General features: G+C 35.5%; 2 protein-coding genes across 2 annotated transcripts; both read right to left on the bottom strand.

Annotated features, from left to right (window-relative positions):
- Positions 1–6472: 6472 nt before the first annotated feature.
- On the bottom strand, positions 6473–9000 carry LOC131929479 (small ribosomal subunit protein eS24-like). The gene is made up of 5 exons (XM_059285719.1): positions 8889–9000; positions 8133–8201; positions 7823–8032; positions 6739–6855; positions 6473–6545 (listed from the first exon to the last, which is right to left on the bottom strand). The coding sequence occupies exons 1-5, from the start codon at positions 8889–8891 to the stop codon at positions 6540–6542; spliced, it is 405 nt and encodes a 134-aa protein (XP_059141702.1). The 5' UTR covers positions 8892–9000; the 3' UTR covers positions 6473–6539.
- Positions 9001–11596: 2596 nt separating this feature from the next.
- LOC131929482 (uncharacterized) lies at positions 11597–21406 on the bottom strand. Its single transcript, XM_059285726.1, has 16 exons — positions 21277–21406; positions 20368–20506; positions 19705–19906; positions 19245–19410; positions 18617–18823; positions 18101–18368; positions 17925–17998; positions 17448–17567; positions 17160–17325; positions 16384–16541; positions 15255–15465; positions 14646–14850; positions 13676–13958; positions 13184–13332; positions 12771–12969; positions 11597–12609 (listed from the first exon to the last, which is right to left on the bottom strand). The coding sequence occupies exons 2-16, from the start codon at positions 20489–20491 to the stop codon at positions 12358–12360; spliced, it is 2784 nt and encodes a 927-aa protein (XP_059141709.1). The 5' UTR covers positions 20492–20506; positions 21277–21406; the 3' UTR covers positions 11597–12357.
- Positions 21407–21766: the final 360 nt, after the last annotated feature.

Raw genomic sequence — 21766 nt, 5'->3', positions numbered from 1 at the left:
AAGCATATATTTTCACTATGGCTGTAGAATATTCTGTGAATAGCCCTAAATTATAGCAGTGCATTTTGAACATAGAACTTAATTATGACTATAGACCTTAAATCTGACAAAAGACCTTCATTCTGACAATAGAACTTTATTCTGACAATAGACCTTCATTCTGACAATAGACCTTTATTCTGACAATAGACCTTCATTCTAACAATAGACCATCATCCTGACAATAGACCTTCATTCTGACAATAGACCTTTATTCTGACAATAGACCTTCATTCTGACAATAGACCTTTATTCTGACAATAGACCTTCATTCTGACAATAGACCTTTATTCTGACAATAGACCTTCATTCTGACAATAGACCTTTATTCTGACAATAGACCTTCATTCTAACAATAGACCTTCATTCTAACAATAGATCTTCATCCTGACAATAGACCTTCATTCTGACAATAAACCTTTATTCTGACAATAGACCTTCATTCTGACAATAGACCTCCATTCTGACAATAGACCTCCATTCTGACAATAGACCTCCATTCTGACAATAGACCTTTATTCTGACAATAGACCTTCATTCTGACAATAGACCTTCATTCTGACAATAGACCTTCATTCTGACAATAGACTATTCTGACCATAGACCTTCATTCTGACAATAGACCTTCATTCTGACAATAGACCTTTATTCTGACAATAGACCTTCATTCTGACAATATACCTTTATTCTGACAATATACCTTCATTCTGACAATAGACCTTCATTCTGACAATAGACCTTCATTCTGACAATAGACCATTCTAACAATAGACCTTCATCCTGACAATAGACCTTCATCCTGACAATAGACCTTCATCCTGACAATAGACCTTCATTCTGACAATAGACCCTCATTCTGACAATAGACCTTCATTCTGACAACAGACCTTCATTCTGACCACTAACCTCCATTCTGACAATAGACCTTCATCCTGACAATAGACCTTCATTCTGACAATAGACCTTCATCCTGACAATAGACCTTCATTCTGACAATAGACCTTCATTCTGACAATAGACCTTCATCCTGACAATAGACCTTCATTCTGACAATAGACCTTCATCCTGACAATAGACCTTCATTCTGACAATAGACCTTCATCCTGACAATAGACCTTCATTCTGACAATAGACCTTCATCCTGACAATAGACCTTCATTCTGACAATAGACCTTCATCCTGACAATAGACCTTCATCCTGACAATAGACCTTCATTCTGACAATAGACCTTCATCCTGACAATAGACCTTCATTCTGACAATAGACCTTCATCCTGACAATAGACCTTCATTCTGACAAAAGACCTTTATTCCTGCCATATCCCCAAACTCTGGCTCAGTACCTTACCGTGCAACTTTGGCCATCACGCTGCGCTCCACCTAGTGTAATTAACTTAATCACATTTTTTTCTCTCAGCCCAACCAGCGAGGCATGCATTCAGAGCGGTGTGGAATATCTAATCAAGTGACATAGTTCATTAATTATATCGATTCAGCCAATAACTATATCACCTGTTCTCTGCTTACACCTGTACTCTACTTACACCTGGATTCTGCTTACACCTGGCCTCTGCTTACACCTGGCTCTATACCCGAAGTATGCTTACACCTGAAGTATGCTTACACCTGAAGTATGCTTACACCTGAAGTATGCTTACACCTGAAATATGCTTACACCTAAAGTATGATTACACCTGGCCTCTGCTTACACCCAGCCTAAGTTTATACCTATAGTATGCTTACACATCAAGAATGCTTACACCTCGTCTCTGCTTACACCTGGCCTCTGCTTAGGCTGGACTCTACACCTGAACAATGCTTACACCTGAATTATGCTTACACCTGAAGTATGCTTACACCTAAGTATGCTTACACCTGAAGTATGCTTACACCTTGCCTCAGCTTACACCTTGCCTCAGCTGGCAGCCTGTTACAATCAAGCCCTGCTTCTCTGTATCACAGAACTGTTCAAACTTTGTATTATAAACACGTCCTTCCCACCCCCTCCACCCACACAAATCATTTAGACACATTTGCTCAATTTTGTTACCCCCCCCCCCCATATGTTCCAAATAATGCGTTCAAAGGTCGCGCAATTTCTTTAACGTGATTTTTTTTAGATAAATATATAATTACAGATAGCTAATCACTTGTCAAGTATGCCTAAACCTTAATCCGTAAAAACAATGCTAATGTTACATTATCAGTCTTTTTTTTTTTTTGTTCGTTTGTTTGTTTAAGGCCGACAAAGTGTCGAATGTTGAGATTTAAAATTTCAAACGAATTGCTTTCAGAGTTTCTTCCAGGCAACTCTTCGGGGGGGGGGGGCAGAGCCCCCCCCCCCCCGAAGAAAGTCTACCGCCCCCCCCCCCCCGAACGAAATGAAATTTATATAGGAAATATATAGTTTAAACAGTGTCCGCCCCCCCCCCCCCCCCGAAGAAAGTCTACAGCCCCCCCCCCCCCCCCGAAAATTCAAGTGCCCCCCCCCCCCCAGAGGCGTCCCAGCGTCCGGGGACAAACTTTTCGATTTGCACCCCCCCCCCCCCCTCAACCTTCCAATTTATTTTTCCAACCCATTTAGGCGCCCCCCCCCCCCCCCCACCGGAGAAAAAAGTCTGGAAGAAACACTGATTGCTTTTAAGTGGAGTACAGTTATGGCACTCTAAAAAATATTCAACTCCTCAACCCCCCCCCCCCCCCCCAGACGAGCTGTCGGACAGCCCCTCGAATTAAATAAAAACTCCATCCAAACGAAAAGGGACTGAAGATTTCGTTTCTTTATTCCCCCCTCGTAATAAAATTTGAATGATAAAAAAAAATGTTATATGAGACATTCTCGTATTACCCTCATACATAACATAAACCATATACGGATTGTCTGACCTGGCAAAGTTACACAATGACCTTCATGCTTTTTTTAGCACAAAGGGCAGGTGGCATAACTCTAGATGTAGGCTAAATATTATAGACACTCGAATTTAAAAACACACTTAATGTCGAGTTTCAAATTTTTAAATTAACATAATTTATGCGTTATGTATTTTATCATAGTATTAGAAAAACGTAATAATTTACAAAGCCATTACGTCATAGTTAAGTAACTTAAATAAAATTACATTTGGTTTTCCTAGTTGTTTTTTTTTTCCCTAGTGAAAACGAATTATTTCATTCATATTTAACGCGGTTCCTTTATTTTACACAGAGGCCGTGTGACAATGTGCGTCTAAGCTCTGTTTAGCTCAAATAACACACGGACCGGTCGTTCGATAACCGCTGAGCTAAAACCAATTGAAATTTGTGGAATCCGCCGATAAGACACGGAGGAAGGAAATGTGCCGATAACGTTAATCAAAGGGATGCAACTCATGAATGTTAGCAAACTTGGCCTCGTTTTAAATCTAAAGAAAACAGGAATTTGTCTAAAGGGAAGGAGGGGGTCTAAATTAAAGCCAACTCAGCGGCGTAGATACGCATTGTGGTAACCTAGGACCAGAGGCGTCCCGAGGCAGGGGTGGGGGTGCGGACCGCACCGGGTGACACCGTTCAGGGTGGGGGGGGGGGGGGGGTTACACCAAGGCAAAAAATAGCAAAATATATAGAGAAAATGATAATTACACTTCATTAAGTGATTAATTCGATTGTTAAATAGTCTTTTAAGAGGTGGAAATAGAAAGTTTGAGGGAAGGGGTGCAAATCGAAAATTGAAAGTTTGTCCCCGGGAAGGGTCGCTATGCCACTGGGGGGTGACACCATTAAGTGCCGCAACGGGTGACACCCGACCTCGCTACGCCACTGCAAGATATATAGAATAAACATAATTTTTGCCAGTTCAATGAATGGTTAATTAGAGTTTAGAAAAATTTAACTACATAATGACGATCGCGACCAGAAGGGGGGGGGGGGGAGCCGTGAAAGGGAGGAAACACTATGAAGTAAACATGCAAACTATAGAGAAACAATGCTACTAGTGCTACACACAGCTTTATTAACAGACTATAGATATGCACCATTAGTATTAAATGTGAACAATTTAAAGCTTTTACCGGGGGGGGGGGGGAGTGATGCCAACCGCAAAATTTACAGAGAAAAAAATAGGAGTGACACCATGAGGTTCCGCACAGGTTGGCACCCGACCTAGCAACGCCACTGCCTAGAGACTAGTGGCGTCATTAGGTCCAGTGACACCCGGTGCGGTCTCCTAGTAACAGTGTTTCTTCCAGACTTTTTTCTTTTAGACCCCCCCCCCCCCCCCGAAGAGATTCCTGGAAGAAACTCTGCCTAGTAATGTCGACCGCAGACATTTTTTTTTCTTTCATGGGGGTGAGGGTGGGGGGCGGGCACGTTTAACTTTCGAGTGGGCGGACTTAGATATCCGGTTGAGAAGTGGTCATTTTCTTTTTTAAAAATGTTTTCTATTTAGTTCGATAGGAGCGAGGACGTGCTTCGGGGTGGGGGGGGGGGGGGGGGGTGAGTGGGTCGCCAACGTACACACAAAACTGCATTAAAACCCACCGTACAAACTTTGAAGTAACGGTATAGAGAAGCCAAAACGCGTATTGCTTCATGTGGATCACAGTCCCGACTTTACAAACTCTTAGAAATAAATAAATTAAAACAAAGTTTCTTTCAGGCGTCTCTTCAGGGTGGTGGAGCCCCCCCCCCCCCTTCTCCAACCAGAACGAATTAGAATTTATATAGAAAACATCACATATATGGGCTAATTATAACCGAAAGTTTCAAGTGACCCCCCCTCCCATCGAGAAAAAGGTCTGAAAGAAACACTGATTCAGTAAACATTGACAATTATGTTGACTACTTTTGCAGCCATGAAGTATGATGACAGAAAAATGTATAAGCCTTGGCTAAATGTCCTACCTTGTTTGTCAACAACTGGTATCAACAGAGGCGTAGCGATCCATTCCAGCGCCCCCTTCCAGAAATCCTTTCAGTTAATTAAATTAAATTCCCCCCTCCCCATGTAGGTCTACCTATTGCTTTATGTCAATGCTTACTGTCAAGAAAATTTGGGGGTTTTTTTTTCAGTACTTACCTAGTGATTCTTAGTAATATATTTCCTACATTTCTTTAAATCTATAGACATGCTTAAAGTGCTAAGATGCAGCCTGCACCCCGCCCCCTATAAACACTACATGTCTAGGTCGGTCCTAATTAGCCCACAGCAGCCTGACAGGTAACTGGCAGGGAGGTAAAACTGAATAAATTCAGCCCAGTTAACTCTCCACCGTTAAAATACGGAGTGATACATGCTTCTTCTATATTGAGAGAAATATGGGCATAAAACAATATTGTGAAGTGCGTGTGGTAATGAGCTTGGTAAGTTGGGACTGTTGTTTAAAATTGTAGCCCAAATACAGACTAGAGTAAGCTGAGCATAATGTTGCATGGTAACAAGCATGAAAAGTTGGGCTGTTGTTTAAAATTGTAGCCCAAATACAGACTTGTTACTTGGGTAAGCTGAGCTTGATGTTGCATGGGGTAACAAGCGTGAAAAGTTGGACTGTTCTTTAAAATTGTAGTTGACAGACAGCTTATTCTCCAACCAAAATGTGATAGTTTATTAAAATGTGTGCAATCAGTACAGAAAGACTTCCAGTTTTTTTGTATTAAGTTTAAGGCTAGAAATATTCAAACAAGTAATTTTAATAAATATAACACCTGAGCATCACTACAGAAGTCTATTAAAATGCTTGACCTATACAATAAAGATATGCAAATGCATTATTAACATCTTGAAAAACACCTTTCACTATTTTTGTTTACCCTTTGTGTATTACTTTATCATTATTACAAATAATGTAAAACAGATGTTGACTTTCATCACTTACCCTGGCCACTCCTGTTGCCACGAGTGACAGGGCAATTTTTGTTTGAAATATGAAAACTCAAGTTCAAACATTCCCAAGCAGCTTTAAATTTTTTTCAAATGTTACCATATATTTTATTAATGAATATAATTAATATGTAGATTTTGAATCACTTTATTTTCAAGTTTTGACCTACTGTGTTATACCTCTCTTAATGTAACTCTTGGTTAAAAGTTCTATACCAATCACACACCCCCCAGTGGCATCCAAACAATAACAGGCTAATAATAACCCCACAAGGCCTGGTGACACCATTAGATTAACTCATCTTTACCTCCACAGAACATAACTACGGTTCAGTTGATCCAAAAAAAAAAAAAAAAAACTGTTCCTCAAAAACTGTGTCAACTGGTAATTTTGTAACTCACTACTAAATTTTACACAACAGCTCGAAATCAAAAGATTTAATTTTAATATCCCTAAGATAAATATCTGCTGATGGTGCCAATTGTGTTGAGTTTAGTTCATTTTTTTCTACAGGTGTGTATGCTGAATCAGTCAAACCAACACTAATTACAAGAGAAATAACCAACAAATGATCTGTGTAATGTTGTAATGTTTATTCCACAAAGAACAGCTATGAAATCACATCTTGATATACATTCACCTTGTTTAAGACTGAAAAAAAATATATTTTATTTATATTTTCAAACAGATGAAAACAACAACAATTTTTTTCATACAACCAATAAGCTAACCTATCAGCACATCTAGAAATTTATGAGAAAGAAAAAACAAACATCTAATCCATGTTGATCTAATAAAAAGTAGCTAAAATATCTGCATAATGTAGGTCAAAATAATACTATACCTTCTTCTCCTTTCCAGAACCAACTTTAGTTTTAGCAGTGCCGCGTACTTTCTTTTGTCTGTTCTTCCTTTCTTTTCTTTGTTTACGACCTTGCTTTTTGAGTTCTATAAGTCCATGCTTTAAAAAGATAACAATTAAAGTGTATTAATGACATATACAATGATCCATTGGGCTTTAAATCAAGGTGAAATTGTCCTTTTAAATAGATTTACAAGATTAGCCCATAACAACAACAAAAAAATCAGAAAACAGTTCTTGCCAACCACAATAGAATTTTTAAAATAAGGCCTGATGAAGTATTTTATTTGGCTAGTGAGCTTGTGTATTGATTGATGAAGAACCAAAATTAAAAACTACATTGATGCATTTTGAAAGCTAGATTACATCGCCATATGTCCCAAACCAATAAAATTGCAAACCACATTACAGAAACTGATAACTTTTTTGACATTTATCATTGCTATTGAAATGTTTTACTTGAAATTGGAGAAAAAAGTGCCCCCCCCCCCCTCAATGCAAAATTTAAATTACCCCACCGCAAGAATCAAACCCCAATATCCCCTTTCACAAAAGCAAATACAAGTATAATATAGAAAGAATTGAATTTTTGCAGACAAACTTCCAAAATACACATTAAAGGAAAGGAAAATGTACACATTCTACATTAAACCACTCTAATCTACCACCAAGGTATGATTAAAGTAGAAATGCATGTTCATTTGTTCCATTATAGATTGGCAATACAATAAAAAATATAATCTTAATCCCATTTGTGTCCAATGCACATGGGGCAGATGAAGTAGAGTTCATCTGATTCATTAACCTTGGCATATAAAGGGATAGTGTGGTCAGCACTATGCCCAGCTGCCTTTGTGTCCCTAACGAAAGTTAGGTACCCATCACAGCTGGGACGTTCCACTGATTTGAACCTGGATTTGAACTCAAGACTCGGGTTAGCAGTACAGCTCTCTACCGCTAGACCATGCCGTCTTACAAAAATATAACTTACACCATTTTTGGACCTGAAGTCAGTATTGCTGCTTAAAGAACGCAACTAGTACAATAAACATCAAGCTTAGCTTACCCTAGCAAGTCTGTATTTGGGCTCAAACTTCTTGGCTTTGTCTAGAGTATCGTAAATCAAAGCAAATCCAGTAGTTTTGCCACCACCAAAATGTGTGCGGAACCCAAAGCAAAAAATAACATCAGCTGTCACTTTGTAAACCTTAGCTAACTTTTCTCTGATCTCTGTCTTGGGAAGAGTAGCACGTCCAGGGTGAAGTACATCAACAACCTTTTGAAATAAATTAATATAAAATGATTATTTTACCTTGAAAACATATTGGAGTGACACCCTTCCTAAAATTACAGGTCCAATGGCCAAAGTTACTTACCATTTGCTTTCTGCAAAGCAATCTGTTTGTCATGAACTTTCTAGTTCTAATGGTAGCTACGCCGTCAGCCTAAGAAAAGAAACAATATACAAGAGCTGAATTAGATTTTGACTAGACATTATATCTATAGTACAATGTATTTGTACAACTGTAGTATTGCTAAACTAGGAAGGCTGAGAACTGGATCTTGAAATGATCATGATTAATTTAGATTATTTCAAACTTTTTAAAAATGTAATAAATAACCCAGAGAGATCTTGCAGGAATAAAAAGCGAGATACAAAAAGGTATTTGTCAATAACACAACTAGATCTAGAAGCATACAGTGGTAAACAGTGGTCAACTTCAAATTTACAAGAAACAATTCGGCCATTTGCAAATTGAAATTTTCACATTTGGCTCTCAAGAATCAGTATTTTTTTTTTATTTTTGGCATTGTCTAAACTCTGAAAACGACAAATACTGTCTTGTGAAATATCGACATTCTCTTATCTACACCTAAAGAGAACTAGAATTGTAGAATTGTGCTAGAATCTAGATCTAAGTATAGATTTGATGGCAAGTAAGCTCCATTACTGGGCATCAATCGGTTTCTTAAGTAGTCAACTATTTAATGACAAAAACGTATCACAATCAAATTAACATGGCTAACACAATGCACACTCTAAGGGGTAATTGTTAAACTAGATGAACTATTCTTGAACACAACAATTAAGATGGATTTAATAAGATTTATTTTTATTTATTATAACCTACCATGGTTTCGATTGGCGTAAAAGCGGAAAAGGAAGTTTACGTTTTCTCTAAAATCAAATGTGGTAGAAAATTTTATTTGCAAAGACTTCCTGCGATAGCCGCAACGGGTTTCTTTTTCTTTTGATTTTACTATGTATTTAAAATTAAATTAAAAGAAAATAAACTAAAGTACTAAGTGTGAATTTCTTTTTAATTATAACTATTTAGGCTTAAATTATTTTTTTTACTAAGAGTATGGAATCTTGTAAATATTTAGCACAAAAATGCTACATTTTACAACCAAACCCATCACTTAATAACCAGTGTTTCTTCCAGACTTTTTTCTCCGGTAGGGCACTTGAAATTTTTTGGGGGGGGGGGGGGGCGGACTAAATTTTCCGGGGGCGGACATTATTAAAAGTGTATATTTTCTATATAAATTCCATTTCGTTTAGGGGGGTAGACTTTCTTCGGGGGGGGGGGGGGGGGCAAGAGATGCCTGGAAGAATTACCTCTGTTAATAACTATGTTCAGCTCTTTAATATATTCCAAAAAGACCAACGTACCTCATGTTCAATCTAACGGGACGCCACATTCGTAGGGGGATGGGGGTTCCGTAATTTTGTGACGATAAAGGGGAGGGGGGGATTCAGATGTTGTGACCAGTGGCGTAGCTAGGTCGGGTGTCACCCAGTGCGGCACCTATATATATATATATATATATATATATATATATATATATATATATATATATATATATATATATATATATATATATACAGTGGCGTAGCGAGGTCGGGTGTCACCCGGTGCGGCACTTAATGGTGTCACCCCCCCCCCAGAGGCGTAGCGACCCTTCCCGGGGACAAACTTTCGATTTGCACCCCCCTCAAACTTTCGATTTGCACCCCCCCCCTTTTTTTTCCCTTTATATTTGGCTATATTTTTGCCTTGGTGTCACCCCCCCCCCTAAATGGTGTCACCCGGTGCGGTCCGCACCCCCCGCCCCCCCCCCCCCTCGCTACGCCTCTCTCTCTCTCTCTCTCTCTCTATATATATATATATATATATATATATATATATATATATATATATATATATATATATATATATATATATATATATATATATATATATATATATATATATATATATATATATATTAGCCGGCCCATGTGCAACAAGACGAATACAATGTCGTGGTATGCTGCCCCTTATTTAGTGAACAATAGGGTCCAAGCGACTAGAAATGACGTGGACGTCTGAAAAAATATTTCGCCAACACAAGGGGAATACCAGTCTAGTCTGCAAACTCAATGTGTCAAGTTTCTAAAAAAAAAAATGGTGCAAATTTCAGATCTGTAGAAATTTGAGATAAAGTACGCACCCTAGTTTAGAAAGTTAACAGGGGTCGCGGTGATCTCCAAAGAGTCTGCAGTTGTCATGTTATGAACGACGAGAGCGCTTTCTACAAGCTAAGAACAGAAAAGAACATGGTGTTCTCAAAGAACTGAATACCAGACGTGTTTTCTTTGTGTACGAGCATCTGCTCACACTGTCGTACGGGGGCACTAGAGAAAAATCATTGTTTATTGAACTGGCAGCAGCTTATTACGTTCTTAAGATTACGATTTTTTGTTTTTTACAATTTAAAAATTATTTTTAAAAAGCGTCAGTTGTTTTAAGTGCTTGACTTATTTACTTAAACAGTGGGGTGTCGTGGAGGAGGGAGGAGGGGGTGGCGTGGACGTTGTCCATCTTGGTTACAATGTTGTTACGTCACTGTGGACAGGGGAGATAGAGGGGGGGGGGGTCTAATCTAAAAAAAAATTACGCGCCTAAATCTAAATATAGGTCTATATGTGCAAAGATATATATATATATATATATATATATATATATATATATATATATATATATATATATATATATATATATACATATATATATACATATATATATACATATATATATATATATATATATATATATATATATATATATATATATATATATATATATATATATATATATATATATATATGTGGACACGGGTTAAAGTATATATTTTCTATATAAATTCTGTATTTTTTTAAATTTTGTCTGGTGAGCAATGGGCTTGCTCCTGGCAGGAAAGGGGGGGGGGGGGGTGTGGTAGATCTCTAGATAGAAAAACATCAGCAAACTCAGCAAAAGATGAAAATTATGTCAGATTGATATTATAAAAATTACCCTTGTCGTGTGGTGCTCCTTACTGTGCCCAGAGGAGTGAAGAAGAATGCTTTTGGTAAGTCATTTTGGTTTAAACTCCTATATTTGTATGCATGATATACTACACCTTCAAGCTTGACATGTTCCCTTATCAAACCTGAGGGTCCAAAAGGCAAGTGAAGTAGAGTTACCTGTTTCTGTGACCACTGCATATTAAGGGATAGTGTGGTCAGGGGTATGCTCAGCCACCTTTATCTTCCCTAACATGAGTTAGGTACCCATTAGAGCTGGGTGGACTCAGGGAGGAGAACTCAGATTCAAACTGGAAATTTTCGGGTTAGTATTAAGTAATGTAGCACTTTTGTGTGTCTAGCCTTTGTATCCGGTTGAGGTATCAGTAAATGTCCAATGATTGGTCATGCATTTATCATGTTCAATTTGGTATTGCATTGTGTAGCATAGAAGATATGTTCGTCCACATTAAACAATATAAATAACAGATTGTAATGTTTTTCAATTTTTATTTAGCATACCATGGCTGTAAACACAATAGTTTTAAAAAATTGTAAATATTGTTTGGTCGGAAGTTTTAAAATATAAAATTTGTAAACATGATCATTGTTTAATTATCACTATCACAAACAGAATGTAGAAGTGGCTTCTTTTAAATAAAACAATTGTTATCAAAGCCTTTATTATAAAAAGAGTAAATAAGTAATGCTAATGCTTTAAAGTTTAGCTGGTCACTCCAATTACTAAATAATTTAGTTTAAAAAATTTTGGTAATTAATAATCCAAGTCTCATCATCTCCTCATCAATTATGCTATTAGAATTCATCTACCTGTAATACTGTATAATCAAAGCTCATTTCACATAAAAAAAATACAAAAAGTAAGGTACAAAATAGATTTATGCAAACATATTTCAATAGATATTCTACCTATAACAAGTTTTAAAAAATAAATATCACTTAAGATCAATGCTGCAACATGGCTAGAGTAGAGTGCATCAAAAAGTGTTTTTTTTTACACTTTAGCAAAACCATTTCAAAAAAAGAGTTGAAAAAAATCCATGTTTAACAACTGACTTTTTGCTACTTTGTCTTATTTTATATTATGCAAGCTTTCAGCTGAAATGTCAGTACTTGAGTTTCTATTAAGATTATAAAACCACTGTACATATAGCTTTAAAAATCCACATACGAAATTCTTACTTTATATGTCCTGTCTTAAACATTCATTATGTTTTAGTAATATTATGATCAAGTGCAATGGACATTTAAGGTTTGCTGAGGTCAAAACCTGCCAGTTCATACACAGTCTGGCAGAAAGCAATGTAGTTGGTGTCTGTGCGCCCTCCAATCTGGACCTGGAATTTGTTCCAGAGCAACTTAAAGTCTGTGTCTCGTAGACAATTAGCCAGTTCTAGCTCCATGAGGACTCGTCGGAACTGGGACTGGGACACTGCACCATTGTGGACTTTGTCATAGTCCTCAAACAATGGGAAAAGCTGCATTCTGTTTTTGTACACCTGAAAAAAAATCATTTACAAATATAAAATGAAATGAACTCGGAAATTAAGAAGTTAGCAATCATACACTCTACCGCTCAACAAAGCAGTAAGAACTACATAATTGAAGAACATTAAAATAATTTACTCAACAATTAATTAAATAACAGTTTGACCTGTACCTTTTCAGCCATGAGTAACAGACACTTTTTAACTTGCTCCTCTTCAGGTTCTGTCAACTGAGCAGGTTTCCATTCTTCTGCCAGCTGGTAGTGATCTTCTAGTGGAGTTTTCTCGAGGTTATCCTTGGTAAATATTGATTCAATCTCTTGACAGAACTTTAAGTATTCAACATATTCAAAATCTGCATTGGACTGAAACCTAGTTATAAATGTGTGAAAAATGCATTATTTCCCTGATACACATAAAAAAAAATTTTTAATTCTGATTAAACACCACTTCATATTTGTTTTTTAAAACCATAAGGAAAGCAGAAATCTTGCTTAGACAAAAGATTTATGATTACATAATTAACATGTTTGATAAATCAATTATTCACAATTAGCTCATGATGTTTCTTCATGTCTTTACTTACTTGTCTTCCAGTATAGCCATTTCAGATTCTAGAAGATCAAGCCTGGCCAAATTTAGAGCTCTTCTGAAAGAAGCTTTGAGCATGCGACCAGAATGCAGCTTGTCATAATCTTTCATGAATTCATAAACACGAATTCTTTCTTTGAATACCTAGTTTGTGAAAATAAATTATTTAATAATTTAAATAATAATTTATTTAATTCTTGCCTATGTTTTACAGGTCAATCAAGAAAAAAAAACAATTCTATTCTTTTTGATTTTAAATTGATAGTAATTAAAGCAAAAGTTAAAGTATATATACAGGAGTTGTTCGTTATTGTTTAGATTTTAATTACTCTGATCTGATCAAGACAAAAAAGTTCAATAGTAATTTTTTTTTACTGGGAGTGAACATTAAAAAGATGTAATATGCCAAAGGTTATTTACGAAAAGGAAAGAAAATTCTATTTTTAGGCCTTAAGGGAAAAAATATTAATCAAATAAATTGACTTACTTTAGTCTTAATTTTAAGCAGAACACTTTCCAAATCTGCTTTAGCATTCTGTTCTGGCAATGTTTTTTTCTTGTTTGTTTTTCTAACCTCCTCCATTCTTTTCACATACATAAATGGCACATCTTCCTCAGGCTGTAAGTCAGCCAAAAACTTACAGTAGTCCACCCCATAATCATTACAGTATAGAGACTCAAGTGCCTGCATTTCAGGCTCTTCCACTGGTATTTCCAGCATAGTCAAACACTGGCGGAACTGTGTCCTTGTGATGTGGCCCATGTTGTGTCTGGGAAAAATATGCCTCAATAGTTAGAACAAAATCATAATTTGTGACAGGTTTTTTTTGTAGAAAATAGTCAAAGCAGAGCTCCAGCAGAAGTCTACTTACTATGGTTTATAGCCACATTAGAAAACTTTGGATTTGATGTGTAATATATGTTAAAATACAGGTCAATATGGGATGATTTTCAATTAGGCTAAGTACAACTTTAAAGTTGTTTATAGATTAGGTGGCGCTAGACTGCTAACTCAAAAGTCTCAAGTTCAAATCCGGGTTCAAGTCAGTGGAAGTCCCTGAATCCACCCAGCCCACATTAGAGAAAACTTTCCTTGGAAACAGCTCCAATTGAATTCCTGTTTGTGGCTTTGTATATTGTCAAACAAAAGTCAAAGAATATTATTGTTGTGTGAAGTAAAAATTGCCCTTTTGAACCTATGGCCCATGGGGGCTGATGATGTTGAGTTCACTGTTTCTGTGACTTGGCACATGAGGTGATAGTATGGACAGTCTTATGCCCAGACACCTTTATTTACCCTAAGTCAGGTACACATCTTCGAACTTAACTTCAGGGTTTAAGCATGAGTCTTTTGGATTAGAAGTCAAGTGCTCTACAGTATGACCATGCTGTCCTATACAATTGCTATAGGCAAAATTTAAAAAAAAAAAAAACAGTAAAGAGTGTATTGGCCTTACTTATCAAAGTCATGAAAAACTGGCTTGCATAACACACGTCTGTGCTCTACCCTCTTTCTGATTCTGTCCATTGTTGCATTGTAGAGATCTATGTGGTCTTTTGAAGCATTCTTCCAGTCAATGGTTCCTGGTTTAGGTACTCTAAAACATTCTTGTGGAGGTACAGTTGCAGATGGAACCTTCTCTAAACCAGATTGTGTGAAAACTAGAAACAAAAATTAAATTCTTAGAAATGACCTTGTCAGAAGTGAATTTCAACACAGTAGCTTCCCTTTAAGAATGACTTGTATATCAGTGTACCAAATTCAAAATCTAATGTGGGTGTCATTCAAGAGTGACCACAACTTCTCCACCTTGTTAATGAATGAAGTTCAGTAGGATATGCAACAAAGTAGTTTCCCTTTAGTTTCCTCCCTTCTTCTATATCCCTTCATCTCAGTTGCATCCTTAGTCCTTCCTGTATTTACATTGTGATCTGTCTGTTGGTCTTTACATAGCAACACATGCTAAACTTCATGCTAAACTTTTACAGCTTTTCTAATTTTTCCTTATTCCCTAACAGTACAAAACATATGACTAGAACTTAGCCCTATAAGTATAAGCACATACCGCTTTCAACATCAGCTAGAAAATTCATCCATAAAATCTGGTCTGGCTTGGTGGGATTCTTGTAATGCTCTGCTAGCAATTCAAACTGGTTGTCGTTCAGGTCATGATAACCTAATTTGCTCAGTCCCATAGATGCAAGCCCACGCCTGAATTGACCTGTGCTTATGGATCCACTTCTCAAGCTGTCAAAGTCTTGAAAATATTCATTAATCTGTAATAATCATTGAAAAATTTGAGAAACAAGTCAGCAGGATTTATTTATACACTGCTATACGCTATATAATACAGAGCTTTTAAAGTAATAAATATATTACAATTACAAATGCTTTTAACTAGTCACTGCATTGTACACTATTTTAAAAAATTACATGCTAAATATCACATCTTCTTTGTTCTTAATTGGAATATCGGAAGATTTCCTTCAACACAACACTCCAATTTCAGCCTACTTTTCATTTTTGGATTTGCTTTCATAGCCTTTTGTCCATCCAAGAAAAAACTACAAAGCAGTAGTTGTTTCTTCTTCTTCGTTCTTAATTATTAGTATTGAAGGGGATCGAGATTTATCTGCCAGTGGGTTTGAACTCGAGACTGTTCAAATGTATCAACCATGAGCTTTTTGCCGACTCGACCACGCCTTCAACACAATTAAGGATACATGTCAACTGGTTATGCGCCATTGAGTCCATTGACTCCGATTTCAGCCTTCTTTTCTTTTTGGATTTGCTTCCATAGCCTTTGTCGAACCAAAAACAAACTACAAGGCAGCAGTTGTTTCATTTTGGAGTTGTCTCTCCTAGAAGAGTGGCTGTCCCCAGCTAATGAGCCTCATCTGCCCGAGGGTTCGAACTCGAGACTTTTCGGTTTAGCAACCATGAGCTTTACCGACTTGACCACGCCGACCCCAGTAGTTGTTTGATTTTGGAGAATTTTCTTTCAGAAGGGTTGCTGTGTCCAGCTATTGAGCCTCACCTGTCGGGGGGTTCGAACTCAAGACTTTTCAGTTTAACAATCTTTAGCTTTACTAAACCGACCACACTGACCCGTAAATGTCAGATGAACAAGGAGTGTACTTTTATGTGAAATAAATATTGTGATTAGACTATCTGACAGGTAAATGAGATCGTACCCTGAGTCTGTTAGTTAGAACGATGTGACGAATTCTTGCCAGAAGGTCTTCAAATGAAACAGGTTGACTCTCCAGCCATTTGGTTTCAGCTAGGACAGCTGGCGGTGGCCGGACTTTAAATTCATCCTCTGATGAGTCCACAGTGTTGCCAACAAAGTCTTTTGGACAAATTTTTTAAAAATATTTTATTATCGTACTATTTTAACAAAACAAATGTTTGAGTATAAAAACAAAACAGTAAATAAGTAGCAAATAAAGAGTTATTAAAGAAGTATGGTTTGCTACAGGCAAACATTAAATGTAATTTTAAATTAATTTTTCACAACATATACATTAGAATTGTGAGCTGAATGAAAAATGTCAAGCAATTGGTCTAATGTATCTCTAAAATAATAATATAGGTTACAACTTTGTGTATAATTATGCTCTATAAGTAAAGTAACAATCTTCTATGTTCTTAGTTGTAATGTTGGGAGGGATTTCCTCCAACACTATTAAGTATCACGTGTCAACTTGTTATGCAACATATAGATAGTTGACTCCAATTTTAGCCTGCTTTTCTTTCTGGATTAGCTTCTGTAGCCTTTGTCCAACCAAGAACAAACTAAAAGGCTGCAATTGTTTGATTTTAGAGTTGTCTCTCCTTGATGGGTTGCTGTCTAGGGATTTGAACTCTGGGCTTTTTGGATTAGCAACCATTAGCTTTAAGGAACGAGCATGACCACCCTGAATAAATATAACTAAAAGCTCTAGAAAAGATGGTAAAATGTGTTGACCTCTGTCCACTGCCTGCACAAATGCAGGGTAGTTGACGTCGCCTGAAGATGGATCCTCAAATTTTGTCATCAACAGTTTGAGATCATTTGGAGAAATATCCAGGCCCAGAAAATGAAGAATTCTTGCAAATTGAGAAGGGGTGACTACACGAGTGTATGCAGTGGACTGAAATGTATCAACATTTTAGTTGCAATACTGCACATCATACAAAATTTAAAGTTATCATTTGCATGCGTTTAAAACATATTCACTTGTTTCTACAAGAAAGCTAATCCAACTGTACAAACCCTGTCATAATCTTTAAAGTACTGATACATCAAGATTCTCTCCTTCAAAACTTTGCTCGAGATGGCATCCAAAATTTCTAAAATGCGCTTTTCATCATCTTCTTGTAGCCTCTTCAGACCCTAAACAACAAGAGATAAAAAAGTACCTATTATTAAGTTTAGGTGCCTATACCCAGTAATCACAACACATGGTATCACCAACTAATATTTAATAATTAATATAATAATGGGTCAGTCAAACTGAATAATACATGAACAGTAGCAGTTAATAACTGCATTTATTAAACTGTTGCAATTAAAAAAATTGCTTAAATGGGCTAAGGCAATGATTCCAAAAGTTTCTCAAGTTTACTTGTTTTCAGTTGCATGCGAAAGCTAAATGTAACTTGTACTCTTAGTCCTAACAAATTGGGAAGTGCTACATTTTACCTTTTTACTACTAATAACACTAACAAATAGATGGAATATTAAAGCTACCCTGAATAGTGTTCCCTTGGCAGGTCTTTGTACAGTCTCTGTTGGCTTCTTTTCAAGATCAGGAATATTAAATGCTAAAGAAACAAAAATGGAAACAATTTAAATATTTACATTTTAATAAAATATTTCATTTATGGACTTGAATTTGAAATTGAATTTAATTAAGTAAGGCTTACCATTTTCCATTAGATCACAGAAATCCTTGTACAGAACTCTCCCGTCAGGGAGTCGATAAAACTCCACAACCTTTTGAATTTCAGGACGGGTGAGATGTGCTTCTTTACCACATGCTAATGCTAGGCCACAAATAAACTGATTTTCTGTGATGATGCCACTTCTAAGTTTGTCATGATCTTTAAAGAATTCCACTGTACGAATTCCATTTTTATAAACAGCCACTCTTACTTTGTCTAGAATTTCTGCAAGTGTTGGATCGGCATTTGGCTAAATATAAAACAAAAGCAACTTTGTTAAAAAAAAATCATCATTAAAAATGGAGAAATCCAACAAATCATCAATACAAATGGAGAAATCAAGCAAACAGTGAAAATAGGTTTTAAGATCTAATTTATGAAAATGTCTTAAATATGTATAATTTCTTATTTTATTTGACCAAATTCTAATCTTCCATATGCCATTAAAATTAAAATCTGGAAAAAAAAATTTACAAAAAAAAAAAAAAAATAACTTACAAAAAGAGGCACCAAGTCAACATTTCTTTCTTTTGCAACTGCCTTTGGAACTTTTTCTCCCTTGACATGGTTATGAACTGCCACTACATCATGATGTAAATTTAAATAATTGACTAAGCCAGCACATGTTGGATCACCATATTTTTCTACGAGTGCTTTCATATCTTCATCATTAAGATCCATTGGTCCAGGAAAATTTCGATAAAACTACAAACATAATAAACATAATTGGCTAAGTGTAAAAAAACATAGAAATCAAAATGGTGTTTTTAAAAATAACAAGGTCTTACTTTTACCACAATAAATTTAAGAAAAATAGCTTGAAAGTTAATTTAGTAAATTTCTACTTCTAGAACTAATGATCTATAGGGCAGATGTGTAGAGTTAATATGTTTCATGACCTCAGCATATGAAAGGATGGTGTGGTCAGCACTATGGCCAGCCACGTTTACACTCCCTAACATGAGTGAGGTACCCATCAGTGCTGGGTGGATTCATGGCCTTTAGACAAGTTTAGATCAAGGTATGAACTAGAGACTTTGAGGTTAGCAGGCCAGTGTTCTGCAACCTGACCACACTATATGGAAAGGGGTGCTTAAACTTGAAAAAATGTAAAACACAGAATTACCTGGCTTTCTGAGATGACACCTTTGTGATGTTTATCAAAGTCCTCATACTGTGTCCGCAGGTTGATGCCCCGGACATTGTAATACTGTTGCATTTTACGTAAAATGCCTACAAGCCTAGCCTCCTCATCAACTGGCAATGGGTGTTTTGTTCTCAATGTGCCTAGGCTGCAAAAAACATTGATACATTGACCTTTAACACCCAAAAACAATAAGATCAAATTTACAGTTCATAAAATCCTTTATAAGTCACCATATTGAGCTTTATATACGTTTTAAAAATCAATTTTGCTCCAGTTATTAGTAATCAGTGGTAATTGCATTAATTACCTCACATGCATCCACTAAACATCATGCTGTTAAAAATAAAATTCTAATTTTCAATTCACTTATTAATTATGCAGCAAGCCAAAGGATTTCACTCATTTTAAATAAAAAATAATTACTTATAATTCAACTTACTACTCCAAAGGTACCAATTTCTGTACATCTGGAGGTCCATAGGTATTTTTAGGCTCAAATTTGACTTGAACAGCATCACAAAACCTTTTATAATTTATTTTTCCATTTTCTCCTATGCCATACTTGAGACAAAGTGCATTTTCTTCTTCCTCGCTGAGTTTTAAAGATAAAGTTTGCCAAAGACATCGAAAAAACTGTGGGCCTGTGGGAAAAAATTATTACCTTTTGGGGGCACTGAATAATGTATTAAAAGTATAATTCTATGAGTAATAAAAAATTTAATTTGTTATTTTTTAAATTTTTACTTATTATTTTTAGGGCTGAGGTTATTATAAAATGTCTAGCAAAAAGTCCTGATACTATTAATCTTTGGATTACAACAATATATTATCATATATACTTTTTTCAGTTGAGACTGAAACAAACATTTAATATGATTTTTTAAGATGTTTGCTCAAATCCTTTTCCTTACTACAGTCATTAAATGTATGTAAAGTTCTCATTTAAATATAAACACAGCATAAATATAAAATAAGTTTTAGAAATGTTATTTTAAAAATGAGCCCCTTAGAAGATACATGGATCGCAAACAGATATTTTCAGTAGAAGAAGATTTGTGTTTTACCAGAATTACAATACTATCACAAAACAATTTTGTTGTACCTGTAACATAGCCAGATCTTAATTTATCATAGTCTTGAAAAAACTCATTGACACGGACCCGTTTAGTTTGCACAAGCAAACGAATATTTTCTTCAACATTTGATGAAACAGCTGCAGCCGCCATCCTTGAATAATATCACTAGAGGAAAAATAAACAAACATAATTCAAATCCATAATAAATTTGAATTTAGTTCTACAACTTCTACAAGCCTTATAAATAATATGTTAATTATTGTTAATTAATATAGGTCTGTATAGGCCTAAAATAAATTAAATATACTAATATAGTCAGACCTCTAGCCCTAGTTTGTTGTAGAAACTTATTAATTAACTTAGGATTAAGCCTTAATTCTAAGTTAATACACTGCAACAGTCTAATTAATAAGGTTAGTTAACTACTATAGGCTCATTGATTAAAGACAAGTTACAGAAATTAAAATAAGTTTTAAAAAATACTATCACTCTACTCTGTCTCTATAACTATTTATCAGTCACTCTATACTATACACTGAACTATTCTATTACTAACTCCAACTTTCTAAAATTTAAATAAAACTAACTTTCTAAATTCAATTGTTAAAAATTAAAAATTCACTTCAAATATAAAATTGTCTTCAAATCTTGAAATTGTCTTAGTCTTACTCTTAAAACTTAACGCAAATAATAAAATGATTAAAAATATTGAAATCGCCATCAAATTCAAGTAGATCTAGATTTCTAGATCTATCACTGATCAAATGTTATCTATCAATTAAATTTGTATAAAAATAAATAAATAAAATATCCTTGCTAACTCACTAACTCGGACACTGAGTAACTCTGAGCCCGTTTTTTGGTTTTTTTTAAATACGGTTTTAAAAATAAGTTAATTCTCTGTGCATTCAATTTAATCAAGTGCCCAAACTTACTGAATTATCCAGGTTTTTAAATAAATTTGTCGAGGATGAGAAATCACAGTTATTTTAAAATTTAAGTGCTGTATGTCTAAGCGTTGTTTACAGTGTTGAAGATGTTAGACATGACAGCGTCAAAGGTTGCCTGGTTACAAATAGGCTTTATTTTTAACTTCCTGTTATTTGTTAAGCTTCGCATTTTATAAGTTATTAATAAACAGGAACATGTGATTTATTCTTTTTACTTTCTCGTATATAGATCTACGAAGTATAGAGAAAGTCTTGTAATCGTGCAAAAAAAAAAATCGAGATTTTTTGCAAATCTCGACGTTTTACATCTCACTGATACGGAAAAACATAATTTTGCAATCTTGTCCGTATGTCTGTGTGTGTGTGTGTCCGTGTGTAAACACGATAACTCGAGTACCGTTACAGCTGGGTTGATGAAATGTTATATATAAGTATTTTATCAAAATCGTAGATCCGTATCAACTTTTGAGCGATT

The sequence above is a fragment of the Physella acuta genome, unplaced genomic scaffold (genome assembly GCF_028476545.2).
Source record: "Physella acuta isolate Inbredline_101_S28 unplaced genomic scaffold, ASM2847654v3 ptg001638l, whole genome shotgun sequence".
In the NCBI taxonomy this organism is placed as follows: Eukaryota; Metazoa; Mollusca; class Gastropoda; family Physidae; genus Physella; species Physella acuta.
This window is presented reverse-complemented; position numbering and strand designations above follow the sequence as displayed.